The sequence below is a fragment of the Amia ocellicauda genome, chromosome 20 (assembly GCF_036373705.1).
Source record: "Amia ocellicauda isolate fAmiCal2 chromosome 20, fAmiCal2.hap1, whole genome shotgun sequence".
NCBI classification, from domain to species: domain Eukaryota; kingdom Metazoa; phylum Chordata; class Actinopteri; order Amiiformes; family Amiidae; genus Amia; species Amia ocellicauda.
In genome coordinates, this window is record NC_089869.1 from 22,882,462 (window position 1) to 22,900,121 (window position 17,660).

Genomic DNA, 17,660 nt, shown 5'->3' on the forward strand with positions numbered 1-17,660 from the left:
TCCTATTATAATCCTGGCAGGAAACGACGAGGCGTGCGCTGGCGATGGTATCCTGCACAAATTAATACTGCATGGCATCTGGGTACAGACGAGGTGATCGTAACAAAGCGTGGCGTATCGGGTTTGAGGCGCGCCTGAAATCACAGGAGACCGGCTCTGCGGTGTGCGGTTGGCTTTGTTTATGTGAGCCCCGTAATGCAAATAATAACCGGGATGTGTGGATTTGTCTTGTCCTACAAACGTCCCAAGTCGTGTGTGGAAGTAATCGCGATGCTTTAGGACCTCTGGGTTGCCAGGGTTCGTGGGAGTTGTAATTTGAGGTTGCTGTTACGAGGGACGTCAGCGTCCGTAGTTGACTTTATTTCCTTTAATGCCAGATTGACAGTTAACTGCACTCGTCGGGTTTGATATGCCGTTCCACTAATGCTTATATAGGTTCTCTTATCAGTGTTATCCAGATGTTGTCATATTTGCAAAACCACGCAGTATGTTCGAGGGAGATTGTTGTGTGTGTGTGTTTATTCTTTACACGTTTGGACTATCAACAGTGTAGTTCTGTGAAACAACATTAACAACGAAAAGCCCCTCTCACACAGCGCAGTAATACACTCCGTGCGTTCACACTCTCCCAGATGCAGGCTGGGCCGAGGCCGGCGCATCGCAGGCGTAATGGCACACCGCGAGGATCGTTCTCCGGGTGTGAAAGTCTATTAACCTGGAGGCGCAGGTTCGCACTGGCCAGTAATTTACTTTCACCGCGTCCGATACGGCGAGGTTTACTGTCAGCAGCATTGATGAGAATTCATTCCCAGCTACTCATATTGTTGTCAAATGTTTTCAGTGCTCTCGATACTATATATTTTTAAAAATATAATAATAAATGCATTACTAAATGTATGTAGATTATGATAATGATGGTGATTATATAATAATAATGATATTATTAATAATAATTATCATTATACTGGTTCAAAAAGCCAGCTGTTGTTTTTGCTGGATATAAAGATCCTTTGTTGCCTTAAGGAACCTAATCAAACTGTTTAACCAAGCTTAAAAGTGCATGATTGCAGATTATATACTTCAGCAATCTATTTTTTCTTCTCCTTTTTTTTTTTTTTTTTTTTTTCCCAGTTTCTACACGATAAACGAAGTCCATAAATTTCAGTATTCCAGACCAGTGAGGAAGGGAGAGAAGGATCCGGAGAATGAATTTGCTGTAATTATAATTTTCTTTCTTGTTTTTTTTTTTTTTTTTTGGCGTGTGAGCTGAACGTGATGTTTTTGTGACAATGCCAGTGTGCCTCTGACACACCCGCACACACACACTCTCTCTCTCTCTCTCTCTCTCTGTCTCTCTGTGGGTCTCTCTCGCTCTCTCTCTCTGTGGGTCTCTCTCGCTCTCTCTCTCTCTGTGGGTCTCTCTCGCTCTCTCTCTCTCTGTGGGTCTCCCTCGCTCTCTGTCTCTCTCTCTCTCGCTCTTTGTCTCTCTCTCTCTCTCTCTGTCTCTCTGTGGGTCTCTCTCGCTCTCTGTCTCTCTCTCTCTCGCTCTCTCTCTCTGTGGGTCTCTCTCGCTCTCTCTCTCTCTGTGGGTCTCTCTCGCTCTCTCTCTCTCTCTGTGGGTCTCTCGCTCTCTCTCTCTCTGTGGGTCTCTCTCGCTCTCTGTCTCTCTGTGGGTCTCTGTCTCTCTGTGGGTCTCTCGCTCTGTCTCTCTGTGGGTCTCTCTCGCTCTCTCTCTGTGGGTCTCTCTCGCTCTCTCTCTCTCTGTGGGTCTCTCTCGCTCTCTCTCTCTCTGTGGGTCTCTCTCGCTCTCTCTCTCTCTGTGGGTCTCTCTCGCTCTGTCTCTCTGTGGGTCTCTCTCGCTCTCTGTCTCTCTGTGGGTCTCTCGCTCTCTGTGGGTCTCTCTCGCTCTCTCTCTCTCTGTGGGTCTCTCTCGCTCTCTCTCTCTCTGTGGGTCTCTCTCGCTCTCTGTCTCTCTGTGGGTCTCTCGCTCTCTGTGGGTCTCTCGCTCTCTCTCTCTCTGTGGGTCTCTCTCGCTCTCTGTCTCTCTGTGGGTCTCTCTCTCTCTCTGTGGGTCTCTCTCGCTCTCCGTCTCTCTGAGGGTCGCTCTCTGTCTCTGTGGGTCTCTCTGTGGGTCTCTCTCGCTCTCTGTCTCTCTCTCTCTCTCTTTGTCTCTCTGTGGGTCTCTCTCTCTGTCTCTCTGTGGGTCTCTCTCGCTCTCTGTCTCTCTGTGGGTCTCTCTCGCTCTCTGTCTCTCTGTGGGTCTCTCTCGCTCTCTCTCTCTGTGGGTCTCTCTCGCTCTCTGTCTCTCTGTGGGTCTCTCGCTCTCTGTGGGTCTCTCGCTCTCTCTCTCTCTGTGGGTCTCTCTCGCTCTCTGTCTCTCTGTGGGTCTCTCTCTCTCTCTGTGGGTCTCTCTCGCTCTCCGTCTCTCTGAGGGTCGCTCTCTGTCTCTGTGGGTCTCTCTGTGGGTCTCTCTCGCTCTCTGTCTCTCTCTCTCTCTCTTTGTCTCTCTGTGGGTCTCTCTCTCTGTCTCTCTGTGGGTCTCTCTCGCTCTCTGTCTCTCTGTGGGTCTCTCTCGCTCTCTGTCTCTCTGTGGGTCTCTCTCGCTCTCTCTCTCTGTGGGTCTCTCTCGCTCTCTGTCTCTCTGTGGGTCTCTCGCTCTGTCTCTCTGTGGGTCTCTCTCGCTCTCTGTCTCTCTGTGGGTCTCTCTCGCTCTGTGGGTCTCTCGCTCTCTGTCTCTCTGTGGGTCTCTCGCTCTCTGTCTCTCTGTGTGTCTCTCTCGCTCTGTCTCTCTGTGGGTCTCTCGCTCTCTCTGTCTCTGTGGGTCTCCAGCGGCCAGGTTACGAGTCGAGTGCTTTGTGGACGAGATCAATGAGACTGGTACGCAGATTTGCTCTGGAAATGAAGAGTATCTTCAGACAGACCGTGACGCGCAGTGTAACCCGCCAAGTGACTGAATGTGTTTTTTAAATCAGTTGCACACCCTTTTTTATTTCCAAAGTTCCAACAGTTTCACAGATAGATTCTAGTGAATTGGTTGATTTTTGAGAGAGTAGAGGGAGTGCATTTTAAACATTATGAATCTCAATTTGAGTTCTTAATAAATAATAGGATGCCATCATTAATAAATCATTTAAACAATCAAATTCAATAATAATATCCTTAACGTAACGGGTTTTGTCTGCTTTAGCTTAAGATGCATTATAAATTGAGAAGAAATAAGTTCGATAAGGACCCAAGGGGAAAACATAAAGTTTCAAATGGCTTCATTTAAATTGAATGTCCCTCTCTCTTAAATCTCTCAATCTCTTGGAAAAGACCTGTGCTGTTATCTGTAGGAAGTGACTTAATTGCAAAGAGAGGGTCTCCTAACCTCCATCCCCAAAATAAAATAAAATACGAAGCTCTTTTTAGAAAAGTGTTTTAATCAAACATCCACCAGCACAGCCAAGGTCATGCTTTTAGTTTTTTAGTATTTGTTTTTGCTCAGTGCCATTCAGATCCTCTGTAGGAATATATTAAGTGCACGGGGAACATTTCTCTTGACAGGATGTGCTTTATGTAGCGTTCCTTGCCTTGGCCTCCATCATTAGCGGCAGTGCGCTCTGTGGGATTGTGATTCACAGAAAACACTCGTCTCTCTTCCCTTTCCAGAACATGTGGATCGAGAGGACCACTTACGTCACGGCGTACAAGCTGCCCGGGATCCTGCGATGGTTCGAAGTTATCTCTGACTCGAGGGTAAGTGTGATGCACGACAGGAGCAGCCAGGCTTCATAATCGCGTGAGTGTCTGGGGCGGAGTGAGATCAATATGCTCCGTCCGCTTAAGCGGTGTGGACAGCTGGAGTAATGGAAACCACCGAGTCCCCCCGCTCGGCCACGGGGAGATATCGGAAAGGGTGGCTGTTCGTTAATGGTCACATGCATCGTGTCAGTGTCTGAATGGCACACGCATGCGATGCAATCAGGCGTGATCAGCGTGATTTATTCTAAATGTGTTGCCGATATTGATTATGTTTATACTCATGTAGGTCCGGGGCTGGGAATGATATTTGAAATGGTATTTTCCATAATTACGGTCTTAGGAGCTGCAATATGATTAGTTTCCCTTCAGCTACTATTAATAGTCATTACTGTATGACTGTAAGGCTTTGAAAAGGGTTAATAATGTGTAGCCCTCACCAGATAACAGTCTCGGCTGGTTGGAAAACAAATCAGAACAACCAAAAGATTGTGTTTTTTGTTCTGGCTGCAGTCTTCTCTGATTTGTGTTGGTTGTGCGATTGCAGTGCCTCATTCACTGCCTCTCTGTAGACAGTGTTGTGGGGGTGGACACAACCAGGCTTCTCAAGGGGCTTTCTAGGATGCTACAACATTTTTTTGTTAGTTTTTAAACGCACTTTTTGGCGCTGGGTTGCAACACCGAGCTTTTCGCTGATGAGCAAAACCCTCGGCAGCCGTACGCTTCCCGGATCCCCCTGTTTGTCAGCTTGTGCTGTCAATCCACATTAGAAAGTTAAACACCTAGGCAAACAGATTATATTTCCATCCCCTGCCTGGAACGGTAAGGTCATCCCGGCTGGTGTGCGCTCTGAAATGCAATTTGCATATAAGTGATCAAATCCCACATATTGTCCCCTGGATGATAATAAAGGCAGTTGTATTCAGATGTAAAATGTTATGCATAATGTGATTATGGTCTCTGCGGAGCTCTGAATTGGAAATGTGATGCATGACATTATTAGGCGACTCACTAGAACAGTGAATTGAGTTCTGGGCTGTATATTTCACACGCAAGAACCCATTGATGGCGTCGGCTTTTACTTTGCATTTCTACTTTCTATTCTATTGTCTATCGAAGCGCGAGTTTGTGTGAAAGAAGACCTCACTCGAGCGCCGCAGTGAAGAGCGTCGTGCCTCGGCGCTGGCAGCTGCGGGAAACAAGCCCTCGGTGGCACGTATGCATCTCTCAGTCCCTGCTGTCACCACCCAGAAACACAGACAGGCACCATGACTGCAGCTGTGTTGTCGGCGCAAGAACAGCTAACATCACGGGCAAACGCGCATCTTCTCTGTCCCCCGTTTAGTAGTTGATGCTATTCTTTGACGGACAATCAAGCCCTGCATTAGCTCTGTAGGAGCGTGAATGCATAGTTAAAACCCGCACTATGCAAGACCCGGCCTGTCTGTCTCGGCCCGGTGTGCACCTCAGGAAAGGTCTGGTGCCGGAGAAGGAACGGGTCCTGACCCCTTCGGATTGAGACTTCGGCCAAAGAAGCAGGAGGCAAAAGATTCACACTAGGCACTGAGGTTTGGACTCCAGACACACAGTTTTACTGCTGCTCTAGTTTTAAAATATGGTTGTATTAATTTATTTTAAGTGACGACATCAGTAAGTGTTTTCCCACCTAATTAACCAGTCAGATATTCCAGAGTCTCTGCAGAGGCGTCGGCTGCTCGTGGTGTCCCAGTGTTGTCCCTGTCTGCGCTCCAGTCTCCCCGTGCAACTCACACAGAGGAGCGCATCCCACTGCTTTCTCCAAACACAGCCCGAGCGATCCTCCTTCCCAGGGGTGTCTGTGGGTTAGATGTGGGCTGATGCTGTCGGGATACTCGGGGGTTCAAGGAATTAATGGCTGTTTGTCATGTGCTGTGGAGGGTAACCCATATTTCCATATAGACGAGAGAGGGAGCTCCATCTACTGGGCAAGGCTGAACTGCACTGGGCTTTATTTAGACTAATACCAGTCGGGGGATGGATGGAGATGAATGAGCAAAACCACAGTCATTTATAAATGGCTATAAATCTCACACAGATTCATATTGGTTTTAAGAGTGTGCCCTTGAGATTTTATTATGATATATATATTTATTTTTCCTTCTCCACAAAACCTGAGAAGAGACTATTTAAAATTATGAAAAAAAAAAAAGAGTAATCGAGAACCAGAGGAAGCAGCCTCAGGACTGGTGTCAAACTTTCTTTTTAATTACTATTATTACCTACACAGTCCTGTGTTAAATCCGAAACCAGCCTTCCTAGAGGGATAGTGTCCTGATACATAAAAATATCACACTAAATATGGTGCCTTAATTACTTCGAAGTGACGCAGATGGTTATTGTTCTTGGCTTAATCACAAAATAATTAAAAACACAAAACAAAACCCACAGATCAATCAGGGAAGAATGCTGTTGTCTCCTCTGATCCCTCTTAATCCACTATCCGGTTTCCATCACAGATGGACAGAAGTTGGTGCAGTTAAGTGGGTGGATGGAGGGTGGGATTATTTTGGCTATCTTGTTAGGCAGAAGATAAATGAGGTATTAAGAGATTAGCATATTTCAGGGACACGCCTCCTGTTCGTTATTTGTAAACCCCACTTAATGAAAGCGACGGGATCGGCTTCCGTCCGTCAGAACAGCGAGGGCTTTTAGACACTCGATGACCCGCGACGACAAACTGCTTCTGGTGGCGCTGGGCCGCACGCTCTTATTGTCCAAAGTCAGTCAAGGTACCTCTTCACTGTGTTGGTTAGAGTACTGTTGTATTGTGTTGGCAAAGAGCTGGAAGTGCATTTATAGATGTGGTTTGACCTTGTTTTCTATTATAAATGTTCTTCTTCTTAATAATTGATTATAATTGGTTTTATCCAAAGCAGTCCACATGTGTTCCCATTTATACAGCATCTTTCTAAGTGGATCAATCAACACAAGCCTCCATTTGCAAGTCAGGAATCCTAACCACAACTTATAAGTCCTTAACCACACTTACATATGTCAATCACTCACCCAAGCGCCCTTCGCAGGGCAGCGCTTTACAGATTGAAAACGATTATTAAAAGGTGTGCAAGAAAGTAAATACATCAAGCATTTGGCACGGAGGAGAGAAACACAGACACCTGCGGGATGACAAACTGAGCAGTAAAATGTAGGAGTGGTGGAAGTTTAAAGCACCGGGCTGATGATTTGTTTGTTTTCCTCTCGTCCCCAGGTTGAAATAAGCCCTCTGGAAAACGCGATCGAGACGATGCATCTGACCAACGAGAAGATCAATAATATGGTCCAGCGCCATCTGAACGACCCCAACCTCCCCATCAATCCCCTGTCGATGCTGCTGAACGGGATTGTGGACCCAGCGGTGATGGGGGGCTTTACCAATTACGAAAAGGTAAGAGAGGCGGCGACAGAAGTGACTCTGTTCCTGTGTGGCCTTCGTTTAAAGGGAGATGAGATTGATCGTGTGCGGTGGGTCGCAGCCCTGTCTGTGACCTGACGCCATCGACCCGCTTTACTTCGGTTATATTTTCTTACAGTGCGGTAAAATCAGTCACTCTTTATTTCAGAGAATGTATTATATATAAATGTGTATCTATATATATATATATATATAGAGAGAGAGAGAGAGAGAGAGAGAGAGAGACGGACAGATATAGATATAGAAAATAATACAGGAATTGAGAATAATGGGGAGAAGTGGAGAATACTACCCAAAGGGGAGAGGTCTGTCGCTACCATGTTTTTTTAAACAAAGCTGCCTATTGGACGCTGTACGTGTCACTCGGGCTGCGCTTCCTGCTTGTATAAATACCTCCTGTACAGTGGAAAACGAGATACTCCCACACGACCTCACAGCCTTTGGGTCGTTTCCTCTTTTTCAGATAACCAGGGTTTCATTCGTAATCTGACATTTTAGTGATTTGATTAGAAAGTCCCATTCTGCTTCATTTTCCAAATTAGTGATGCTGCGTTATGCATAGTACAACATTGTATTATTTATCTATTCATCTTTAATCATTTTGATGAACCTATATCTCATCCTCCCGTGTGTTTCAACATCGTGGTCCGTCGGCAGCCGGTCCTCCGTATGAAGAGTTTGCTTCACTGCATGTGGTTCGTGTCCCTCGCTGTGTGTGTTTGGTCTTGTATGTGATTGTGTCGTCTCCCTGTGGATAGATACCCTAGCCCTTCCAGCCGGATACCACCGGTGTCAAAGTCTTTATCCACAATGACATCCCCAGAACCTCGCTATCTGTCTTCATCATCTCTCTTTCAGCTAATTACAATAACTTTGGACCCAATGATCTACAGCTGTCGGTTCAGACGCTCTTCCTATTATACATATTTATGTTTGCTTAGCGGGAGCTATTGACGTCTTGCAGCGTTCGCCTCGGTTTACAATTACGCACATATTTTTCTCAATTTGAATCCGCTGTCACGACCACTTCATCACATCTCGTCTGCAGAAGTCCTCCGCCATATGTTTTGTCATCATAAAACAGCAATAACCAGTTGCCCGCGATGATAAATCAACTCCAAATTGACACATCGGTGTCGGCTGGAAGCGGCGCTCCTCGTACGAGAAGAGAGGAGAGAGAGTCACCTCGAGGGCTCGGCTCCCTTGAAAGATGTTTTGATGTCACTGAGAGTCGTGTTTCTCTCTCCCCTTCCCCCTTGTTGTCATTAGGCTTTCTTCACAGAGAAGTACACGCAAGAGCACCCCCAGGAGCAGGACAAGATTGAGAAGCTGAAGGACCTCATCGCCTGGCAGGTATGTGTGCGTCGCCGTTTCCCGTGCCGGGGGGGCCGTGATGAAGAGCAGGGAGGTGTCACAGACAGATGAAACCTTGACGGCCTCGGTTTAGGAGAGGTTTTTAAGGAATTGTTTTCAGATGCAGAGCGGCAGTTTGGCATCATCAGTGCAAGAGCAGAAAAGCCTTTTATATGGTAAGAGGCCGCTCTGCTACAGCGCAGACACGTGTCGTGTGGCAACCCTGTGAACGCTGACTGAAGGGTTTAATCTGAAAGAAAATAAACCTGTTCGTGCAGTGAAGAGCATTTTCCACAAGGCTATGTTTTCTTCTTCCTTTAGTGAGGCACTACATGGAGTAAATCAGCTTGTTTTCATTTGAAATCCACCCAGTAAACGTGAATATACGTTACATTTTCCCACGTCCCTCTCGGATACAGAGAACTATGATCCGCAGAACGTTCGCGATAATAAAGTCCAGCACTTTATTATTAATCCTGCCGTAATAACGTGTTTGAGCGCGGTCACAGCTGCCGTTCAGATGTGCCCACAGTGTTTAACCTCTGTATTCACATGGAGTTGTGCTGCCAGGCCAGCGTGGCCCCGTGTCTGACGTCTCACGTCTGTAATTGCTTAAGCCGTGTAGCCATGTGCAAAGACAAGACTAATGAAAGGAGTCTCCATTTGGATTTTGATGTGTTGCTTTTCTCTTTGAGGGGTTTGTTTAAATCGTACTGGACATCTCAAATATAGACTTAACTTTCAGTCCAACTCAGGCTGTTAAGTGGTTCTCTTGTACTTCAGGCCGTGTTAAGCATGTATAAGAACATAGTGTCCAATGGAGAGGAGGCCATTCGACCCATCGTGCTCGTTTGGTGTCCATTAATAACTAAGTGATCAAGGATCCTATCCAGTCTGTTTTTGAATGTTCCCAAATTGTCTCTTCAGCCACATCGCTGGGGAGTTTGTTCAGATTGTGACGCCTCTCTGTGTGAAGAAGTGTCTCCTGTTTTCTGTCTCGAATGCCTTGAAGCCCAATTTCCATTTGTGTCCCGGGTGTGTGTGTCCCTGCTGATCTGGAAAAGCTCCTCTGGTTTGATGTGGTCGATGCCTTTCATGATTTTGAAGACTTGAATCAAGTCACATATACATTTAAAGAACTACATGGACAACCACACCACCTAAAAAGTTGTGTTTGGCATCAGTCCACATGCACTTCCCTTCACCTGTAGCTTTGGTTGGTTGGCAAGTCTCCAATAATTGTACAGGTCACTATATGTGCTTGTGCATGAACTTGCTTGGAGACAGTAAATTGCTGACTAGGGTTTAGTTTCAGGGTAACAGAGCTCTGAGTTATAGTTTAAAGACTTTTATTAATGAGATGCTTATTCCAACAGATAAAATAACATATTGAAGACAGAATTCAGAACTATAACTTGTACATCGCTTCAGAAGGTTATTGAAAAAATAATTAATTTTCTGTTGGCTTACATGTCTACCAACCTGCACTTCCGAAATAAAAGTACTATGTAGTCTTTGCCATCAGACATCAGTCTTAATTACCTCGCCGCTACATATCAGATGTGTAATGTAGAGTAAGAGTTTTGATGTTGTGCGCTTGCTGCTTTACAGGCACAACACTTCTTTGTTCTCGTGGCGTTCGTTCTCAGAGCCTCTTTGAGAAACGCACAAGTGTACAGGATTATACAGAGCCGCGCTGCTTTTAAGAGCTCTTGTTTGCACAGCCGCTGTGTAGTAAAGTGCGCTACACCCACAAGATGTTGTCATCTTAATTTCATAGCCAGGAAAAGACACAAGCGCCATCGCAGCCGCATAAGATGGGATTGTATAAAGCTCCCAGACAGACTGTGTTATTTCAAGTCCCAGCTATGTCTTTCTGAGGGACTTGCGTTTGTGTTGTGTGACGCTCTGTTGTGCCTGGTGGAGACACTTCACTGGAGGAGCTGGGATTGCAGGCACTTACGCTTCTGTGATCCAACTTATCAGTTAATCTTTTTGTCCATGTTTAATAGTCGGCGCTGAGGCAGCTGTCGCAGCCCGGTGCCGGAGCTCTCTCTGCGCGGCTGCACAACGCATTGCCACCCACTTCTCTGGCATCGTGGGAATGAAAAGGTTAATGAACTGAACCACAATACTGTAGTCAGGTAGCCCCCCCACAGCGTCCCTGGGGTGGGCAGCAGTGCGGAGTAGCAGTCAGGGCTCTGGACTCTGCAGCGCAGGGTCGTGGGTTCATCTGCTGTGCTGCTCATGAGTTGTGTTGTTGTTGCCGGGGTTTGTAAAGCCATTCAATTAGATGGATGTATCCTTTTAATAACCCTGAAGGCTGCAGCTCCAGCAAGTCTGATCAATATTTAATGGCATCATTCCTTAAAAACTAAAGTACAGCCAGAACGTTAAGGGCCACTTAAAGTATTTATTAGAATTATTGCATGACGTCATTTTTCCCCCTTCCCCGCTATTTTGTTTGAGCAGAAACCATGTATATCCATGATGTCACTATATGGCCCATAATGCAGTTCTGTCTCTGCATGAGTATTTCACTGTGGATTATAAATAAGTGAATGGGAGTTGTGAGTGTTTCTGTCCTTGCGTTGGAGCGCCGCTCTTAAGTATCAGTCTCTTCGTCGTGGAGAAGATTCAGACACCAGAGTGTGTGCTTATTGTGTATCTGCAGTTCAAGGGGCTCTTTGCCCAACTCTCCGAGCAGAATAAAGCTTCTCAGAAAGACTCCACAGTGTGCCTGTAGTGAAGGACAGGAGAGCAGGAGGACTTTCAGATCTGATCACAGCCTCGGCACTCTCCTCGTCCTGTCAGGCGTTGAGAGGTGTGCAGAAGCCCAACAGCAGGCCACCAGCACGGCTCTGCACTCGTGTTGTTATTGGCAGCGCTTCTCACCGTGTTACCATTTCACTTCACTATCTTTACTTTTCCATACTTTTCAGCCAGGCCTGTGTCTTCCCAGGGACTGTAATATCCCAGTTGTCTCTGCATTAAGAACATAAGACAGTGTCCAATGGAGAGCAGCCCATTCGCCCCCTCGTGCTCGTTTGGTGTCCATTAATAACTAAGTGATCAAGGATCCTATCCAGTCTGTTTTTGAATGATCCCAAATTGTCTCTTCAGCCACATCGCTGGGGAGTTTGTTCAGATTGTGACGCCTCTCTGTGTGAAGAAGTGTCTCCTGTTTTCTGTCTCGAATGCCTTGAAGCCCAATTTCCATTTGTGTCCCGGGTGCGTGTGTCCCTGCTGATCTGGAAAAGCTCCTCTGGTTTGATGTGGTCGATGCCTTTCATGATTTTGAAGACTTGAATCAAGTCCCCTCCTCTGTTCCAGTGTTATTACTGTGTGAGAGGGAGACGGGTCTGATTCACTGTCCTTTAATGCACTGTTGTCTAGCCTGATGAGAGAGATTCATTTGTGAAATATATGTATAATCAAATTAATTGTGAATTCTAGACATAGATGTACTATATATACACACTTAATTATTGAGTGAAGCATCCTGCTGTTTTTCAGACTCATGAATGTCTTTGTGTATCAAATATATATATATAGTTACTTTTGTTATGTAAACTAGCTAGAGATGTTTTGATGGAAAGCGTTCGTTAACCTCTATTGTGACGAGCATCACCGCCTCACATTAGAATTTCAATTAGCGCGTCTCATCGTCTCAGCATTGTGGTTTCACCTCCTATTTTTAAACACCTGTTCTGAAAGCTGTAGTTGAAAGTACCCCTGTAAACCCAGAACAGTTAATCTGAGGAGCGTCTCTGTGGCAGTGAAGGGAGATGTTTAAATACACGCTGTCCGAGTGTTGAGGAAGAGTCTCAGCCGGCCAGGATCTCACCGGCCCAGTTGTGTGTCTTTGTTTGGCTTTTAATGTGCGTCAACATGAACTGTTCTTTATTTACTTGCTATGTGAGGTTTTTGATTCAGATCATATGTCATAAGTGCGTTTTTCTGGATTGGAATAGTAGGTTAGTACAGAACATAATAAATAATCCTGTCCGTAATGGTAGAATTGTTTAACCTGGTATATATAGTCATGTAATTAACAAATAAAAACGCTTCCTGGTCAGATCATGAAAATCTGTTCTTGAAAGCTTTGAAGAAACTGATCCTTGAACTACAAATCATTATAAAACAGCCCAGTGTTGTCTTTTTTTATTGTGCCGTTCAGACAATCTGGGACTCGTCTGCCGATCACAATGGTTCATTCTGCCTCACGGACAGTAAAGGAGAAAACGGGCACAAATGGGATATTTTCAACTCTAAAACCCTTTTAACCTCGTACACTGCTCTCTGCCGCTTCTTTCACCGAATCGACTCTCGGCATCAATCGATCGCCGGATTGTGTCGCCGCTCTGAGTTGTGGACAATGGAAGGCTTCAAGGCGGTTAAATGGTTTCGGTCGAGCGGAGCACGGTATCGCAGCGGGGGCGGCTGCTTAAATGTCCGGACAATGGAGATGGCGATACTAGATTATTATTATTTTTAAATAGACGGTTAACATCAATAATGGTTCCGAGGTTTTTTTTAAAGCATATATACACACACAGAGACTGACACACACAAAGAGAGACAAAAAGACGAGAGAGAGCGAGACAGACACCCAGAGAGAGAGAGAGAGCGAGACAGACACCCAGAGAGAGAGAGAGAGCGAGACAGACACCCAGAGAGAGAGAGAGAGCGAGACAGACACCCAGAGAGAGAGAGAGAGAGAGACAGACACCCAGAGAGAGAGAGAGAGAGAGAGAGAGCGAGACAGACACCCAGAGAGAGAGAGAGAGCGAGACAGACACCCAGAGAGAGAGAGAGAGAGAGAGAGAGAGCGCGAGACAGACACCCAGAGAGAGAGAGAGAGCGAGACAGACACCCAGAGAGAGAGAGAGCGCGAGACAGACACCCAGAGAGAGAGCGCGAGACAGACACCCAGAGAGAGAGAGCAAGACAGACACCCAGAGAGAGAGAGAGAGCGAGACAGACACCCAGAGAGAGAGAGAGAGAGAGAGAGCGAGACAGACACCCAGAGAGAGAGAGAGAGCGAGACAGACACCCAGAGAGAGAGAGAGAGCGAGACAGACACCCAGAGAGAGAGAGAGAGCGAGCGAGACAGACACCCAGAGAGAGAGAGCGAGCGAGACAGACACCCAGAGAGAGAGAGCGAGCGAGACAGACACCCAGAGAGAGAGAGCGAGCGAGACAGACACCCAGAGAGAGAGAGCGAGCGAGACAGACACCCAGAGAGAGCGAGACAGACACCCAGAGAGAGAGAGAGAGAGAGAGCGAGAGCGAGACAGACACCCAGAGAGAGAGAGAGCGAGACAGACACCCAGAGAGAGAGAGAGAGAGAGCGAGACAGACACCCAGAGAGAGAGAGAGAGAGCGAGACAGACACCCAGAGAGAGAGAGAGCGAGACAGACACCCAGAGAGAGAGAGAGAGAGCGAGACAGACACCCAGAGAGCGAGAGCGAGACAGACACCCAGAGAGAGAGAGCGAGAGCGAGACAGACACCCAGAGAGAGAGAGCGAGAGCGAGACAGACACCCAGAGACAGACAGACACCCAGAGCGAGACAGACACCCAGAGAGAGAGAGCGAGAGCGAGACAGACACCGAGACAGAGAGAGAGAGAGAGCGAGACAGACACCCAGAGACAGACAGACACCCAGAGAGAGAGCGAGACAGACACCCAGAGAGAGAGAGTGAGAGCGAGACAGACACCGAGACAGAGAGAGAGAGAGAGCGAGACAGACACCCAGAGACAGACAGACACCCAGAGAGAGAGAGCGAGAGCGAGACAGACACCGAGACAGAGAGAGAGAGCGAGACAGACACCGAGACAGAGAGAGAGAGAGAGCGAGACAGACACCCAGAGACAGACAGACACCCAGAGAGAGAGAGAGAGAGCGAGACAGACACCGAGACAGAGAGAGAGAGCGAGACAGACACCGAGACAGAGAGAGCGAGACAGACACCCAGAGACAGACAGACACCCAGAGCGAGACAGACACCCAGAGAGAGAGAGCGAGAGCGAGACAGACACCCAGAGAGAGAGAGAGCGAGAGCGAGACAGACACCCAGAGAGAGAGAGAGAGAGAGCGAGACAGACACCGAGACAGAGAGAGAGAGAGAGAGCGAGACAGACAGACACCCAGAGACAGAGAGAGCGAGACAGACAGACACCCAGAGACAGAGAGAGCGAGACAGACAGACACCCAGAGAGAGACAGACACCCATAGACCTAGAAAGACACACCCACAGACAGATAGACACATACACACACACACTTGGAGCTTGCATTTCGTGTTTCAGTCCCTTTCTGTTTAGGCTGAAGTATGATTTTTATGAAGGTTTTCTTTCCAAACCGTTTCAAAGACTCATTTTTCTGTTGCCCTTAATCCAGCAGCACAACCTTAATACCGACGACCTGAAAGGCCCTCTGTCTGTAGCGTGAGCTGTGTTTCTGTCCTCAAACACACGCTCTTGTGTAGTTGTAATTGTATTGTCTTGCAGAAAACAGTCTGTTGACGCGAAGAACAAATTAATATTTTCACACGAAAAGAGATGGCTTTGTTCAATTTGCTTCTGTCTTATATCGCAGAGATCACGGGGGGTTTGGCTGTGTTTACAGTGTGTGCTTGTGCATGAATTAAATCCATACCTTCCTGTGAGGAATAGCATTTAAATAGTATAGGTACTGAGAGCCCAGGGAACAAACTCGCATCTGTCACAGTGTGTATTCTAGTCTAGGAGTGAGAGTCAGGGTGGCAAAATTCTGCTGTTTATGCTTTTAAAAAATAAATAAATCAACCAGAGCAGCTGTCTTTTCATTAAGGTGACATTTTCCCCAGATAGCAGGTAAGCCCATCCTTGAGCCCTTGAGCGCGCGTCTCCCTGGATTACATCATTCATATGAAAACTCAATTCTCTCGCCCCTTGCTGAGCGATTCATTGATAAATCGCAGCACTAATTGCTGGCGCTGCTCTGAGCTGATGGAGGTACAGTACGGCACAGTCGAGGCCGAGCCGGCGCACACTCTGCGATTCACGCTTCTCTCCAGCACCCGGCCGGCACGCGCCGCGCATCGCAAACAGGCCCGCAAGCCCGATGCGTTTTAATGACCGAAGGCAGTACATGGATGTGGGAATTGCCTGGATCAGATCTGTATTCAGCCGCGGTCCTGCAGCCTGGGGGGGGGGTGGCACAGACGCGGCTGCTAATCAAAGCTTGCATTGCTCGTGAGGTCGCATCGTGGTGCTCGACGCTCAAGATATTATAAACTGATTAGTTTTATCAGAGCATGTCAGAAACGTATAATTGTGTATTATCCCCGACGTAAACTTTTCACGTATTTCCTACACGGAGGAGAGGACGAGGTCTCTGCTTAATAAAGCAACAAAGCCGTGTCCGCAGGCCCGTGTGCCATTCTTGCGGGATACAGCTCCCACGTGTTCCCTATGGTTTGTACATACAAAGCAGCAGCTTTCATGACTGCTTATTATAATAGTGGACTGTTACACGTATATTTATCCAAATCCTGCGCCGCCTCGCCACCATTAAAATATTAGAGTTCAGTCGTTTCTGGGTCTATAAAAAGCAGCGTGTTTCCCGGGAAACAGGAACCCTGCCAGAGCGCTTTCAGTCCCTTAAAGAAAATCCCTTAATGGTGATGCAGATGTAAGAAGTCAGGCATTTCAAATCCTCGGGGATCTTCAGATTACTATCAGCGTTTCTCATTCATCTTCACTCGGCGCCAGCTGCTATTTTAGACCTGTTTGCAGAAGTTTGCGTATCCTGCCTCTGCTGAAGCCGAACTGCTCTAATTTGCGATGATGTCCTTATATAATTGAGGGGAAGGGGATTCGCAGGCAGCACATACAGATCTCTCTCTCCTGAGCACCTGTAGGGTCATCTTCTGTGGAGGATTGCTGTTTACAGTTACTGTGTGTACATTAAATAATCAAATCAAAAGTGCAGATGTATTTGTCGCTGAAAAAGTAGACGTTCTTCAGACGTCTGCTGGGTGGTCTGGTGCTTCATAAATTGGGTAGTAAGCACTACAATATTCGGGCACATTTTTATAAACATAGATCTTTGTAAAAATGTAAAGGCATTGGTAAGTCACCCTGGGTCAGGACAGCCACTGAGAAATAAAACCTAAATCTCACTCCCAGTTTTTCTCCCTTTGATTCCAATCACACTTTCTCTAATTTATTCATTCTATCTATATACTATTATTATGATGTTATTAATCTAAATCATCACGTTGTTGAGCATTTTTACATACGATCATTGCCTCATCATATTTGTAGTCAACACATTTGCCTCCGTTTCCGATTAATAAGTCGCGTGACTTCACCGTCCTCGGAGGCCGAATCTAAACCCGGTCATTTCTGCACAAACCGGGTCTCGTCTCCTGTATCGATTTTCGGGTAATATATATTATATTTCGCGTAATATATTCCACGGCAGTGCAGGCCATGTTGCAAAATACATAAATGCCAAACTGGCCTTCGTATACATAAAAAATAAACCTTTTCAGATTGGGCCATTGTAACAGTAATTTGATTTATATCGATCGGCTAAAATACTGAAATAACATGACCAGATTGCTGCAGCGTTCAGAAACATCTACATTCCTTTTTTTTTTATATATCCCATCACTAACCTAATATATATGAGAGAATGGCCAGGGCTCGGTATTGACAGATTAATGATGAAGGCGGGCGGATCCGGGACTCTTCCAGTGTGGAGAGCAGATGGTAATTACGATAGTCTTTATTTATCACTGCGTTAGATGCAGAGAAGAGACGAGGCCGTCCTGTAGCTCTGTAGTTACGTGTGCAGTGTGTGAGGATTACGACTGAAGAGAAACTGCGTGGGACCTCAAACTACGTCATGTATCAACACTGACGTCAGCGTGCCGTGGACAGGTGGTGTGTGGATACTTAACGGCAACACTGTTGAGTCACATTGAAGTTTATTTTCCGTTGTGAGTTCATAAAACTGATGCTCAGTGATGTGGCAGGTACAGTATTGAAAACCCAGTGGCAACCAAACGAGCATCAACAATGCAGCACACGTCCGCTCCCCCCGGGCCACCTGGCCTTC

The 17,660-nt window shown here is 46.6% G+C and overlaps 1 protein-coding gene across 5 annotated transcripts in view; it reads left to right on the top strand.

Annotated features, from left to right (window-relative positions):
• Positions 1–17,660, top strand: part of dock1 (dedicator of cytokinesis 1) — a 238,902-nt gene that overhangs the window by 209,741 nt on the left and 11,501 nt on the right. For all 5 annotated transcript variants that reach the window (XM_066693808.1, XM_066693809.1, XM_066693807.1 and 2 more), the window contains exons 43-46: positions 1,132–1,216; positions 3,652–3,738; positions 6,989–7,165; positions 8,462–8,545. In XM_066693808.1, the coding sequence (XP_066549905.1) occupies positions 1,132–1,216; positions 3,652–3,738; positions 6,989–7,165; positions 8,462–8,545 (433 nt within the window). The remainder of the gene's footprint in view (positions 1–1,131; positions 1,217–3,651; positions 3,739–6,988; positions 7,166–8,461; positions 8,546–17,660) is intronic.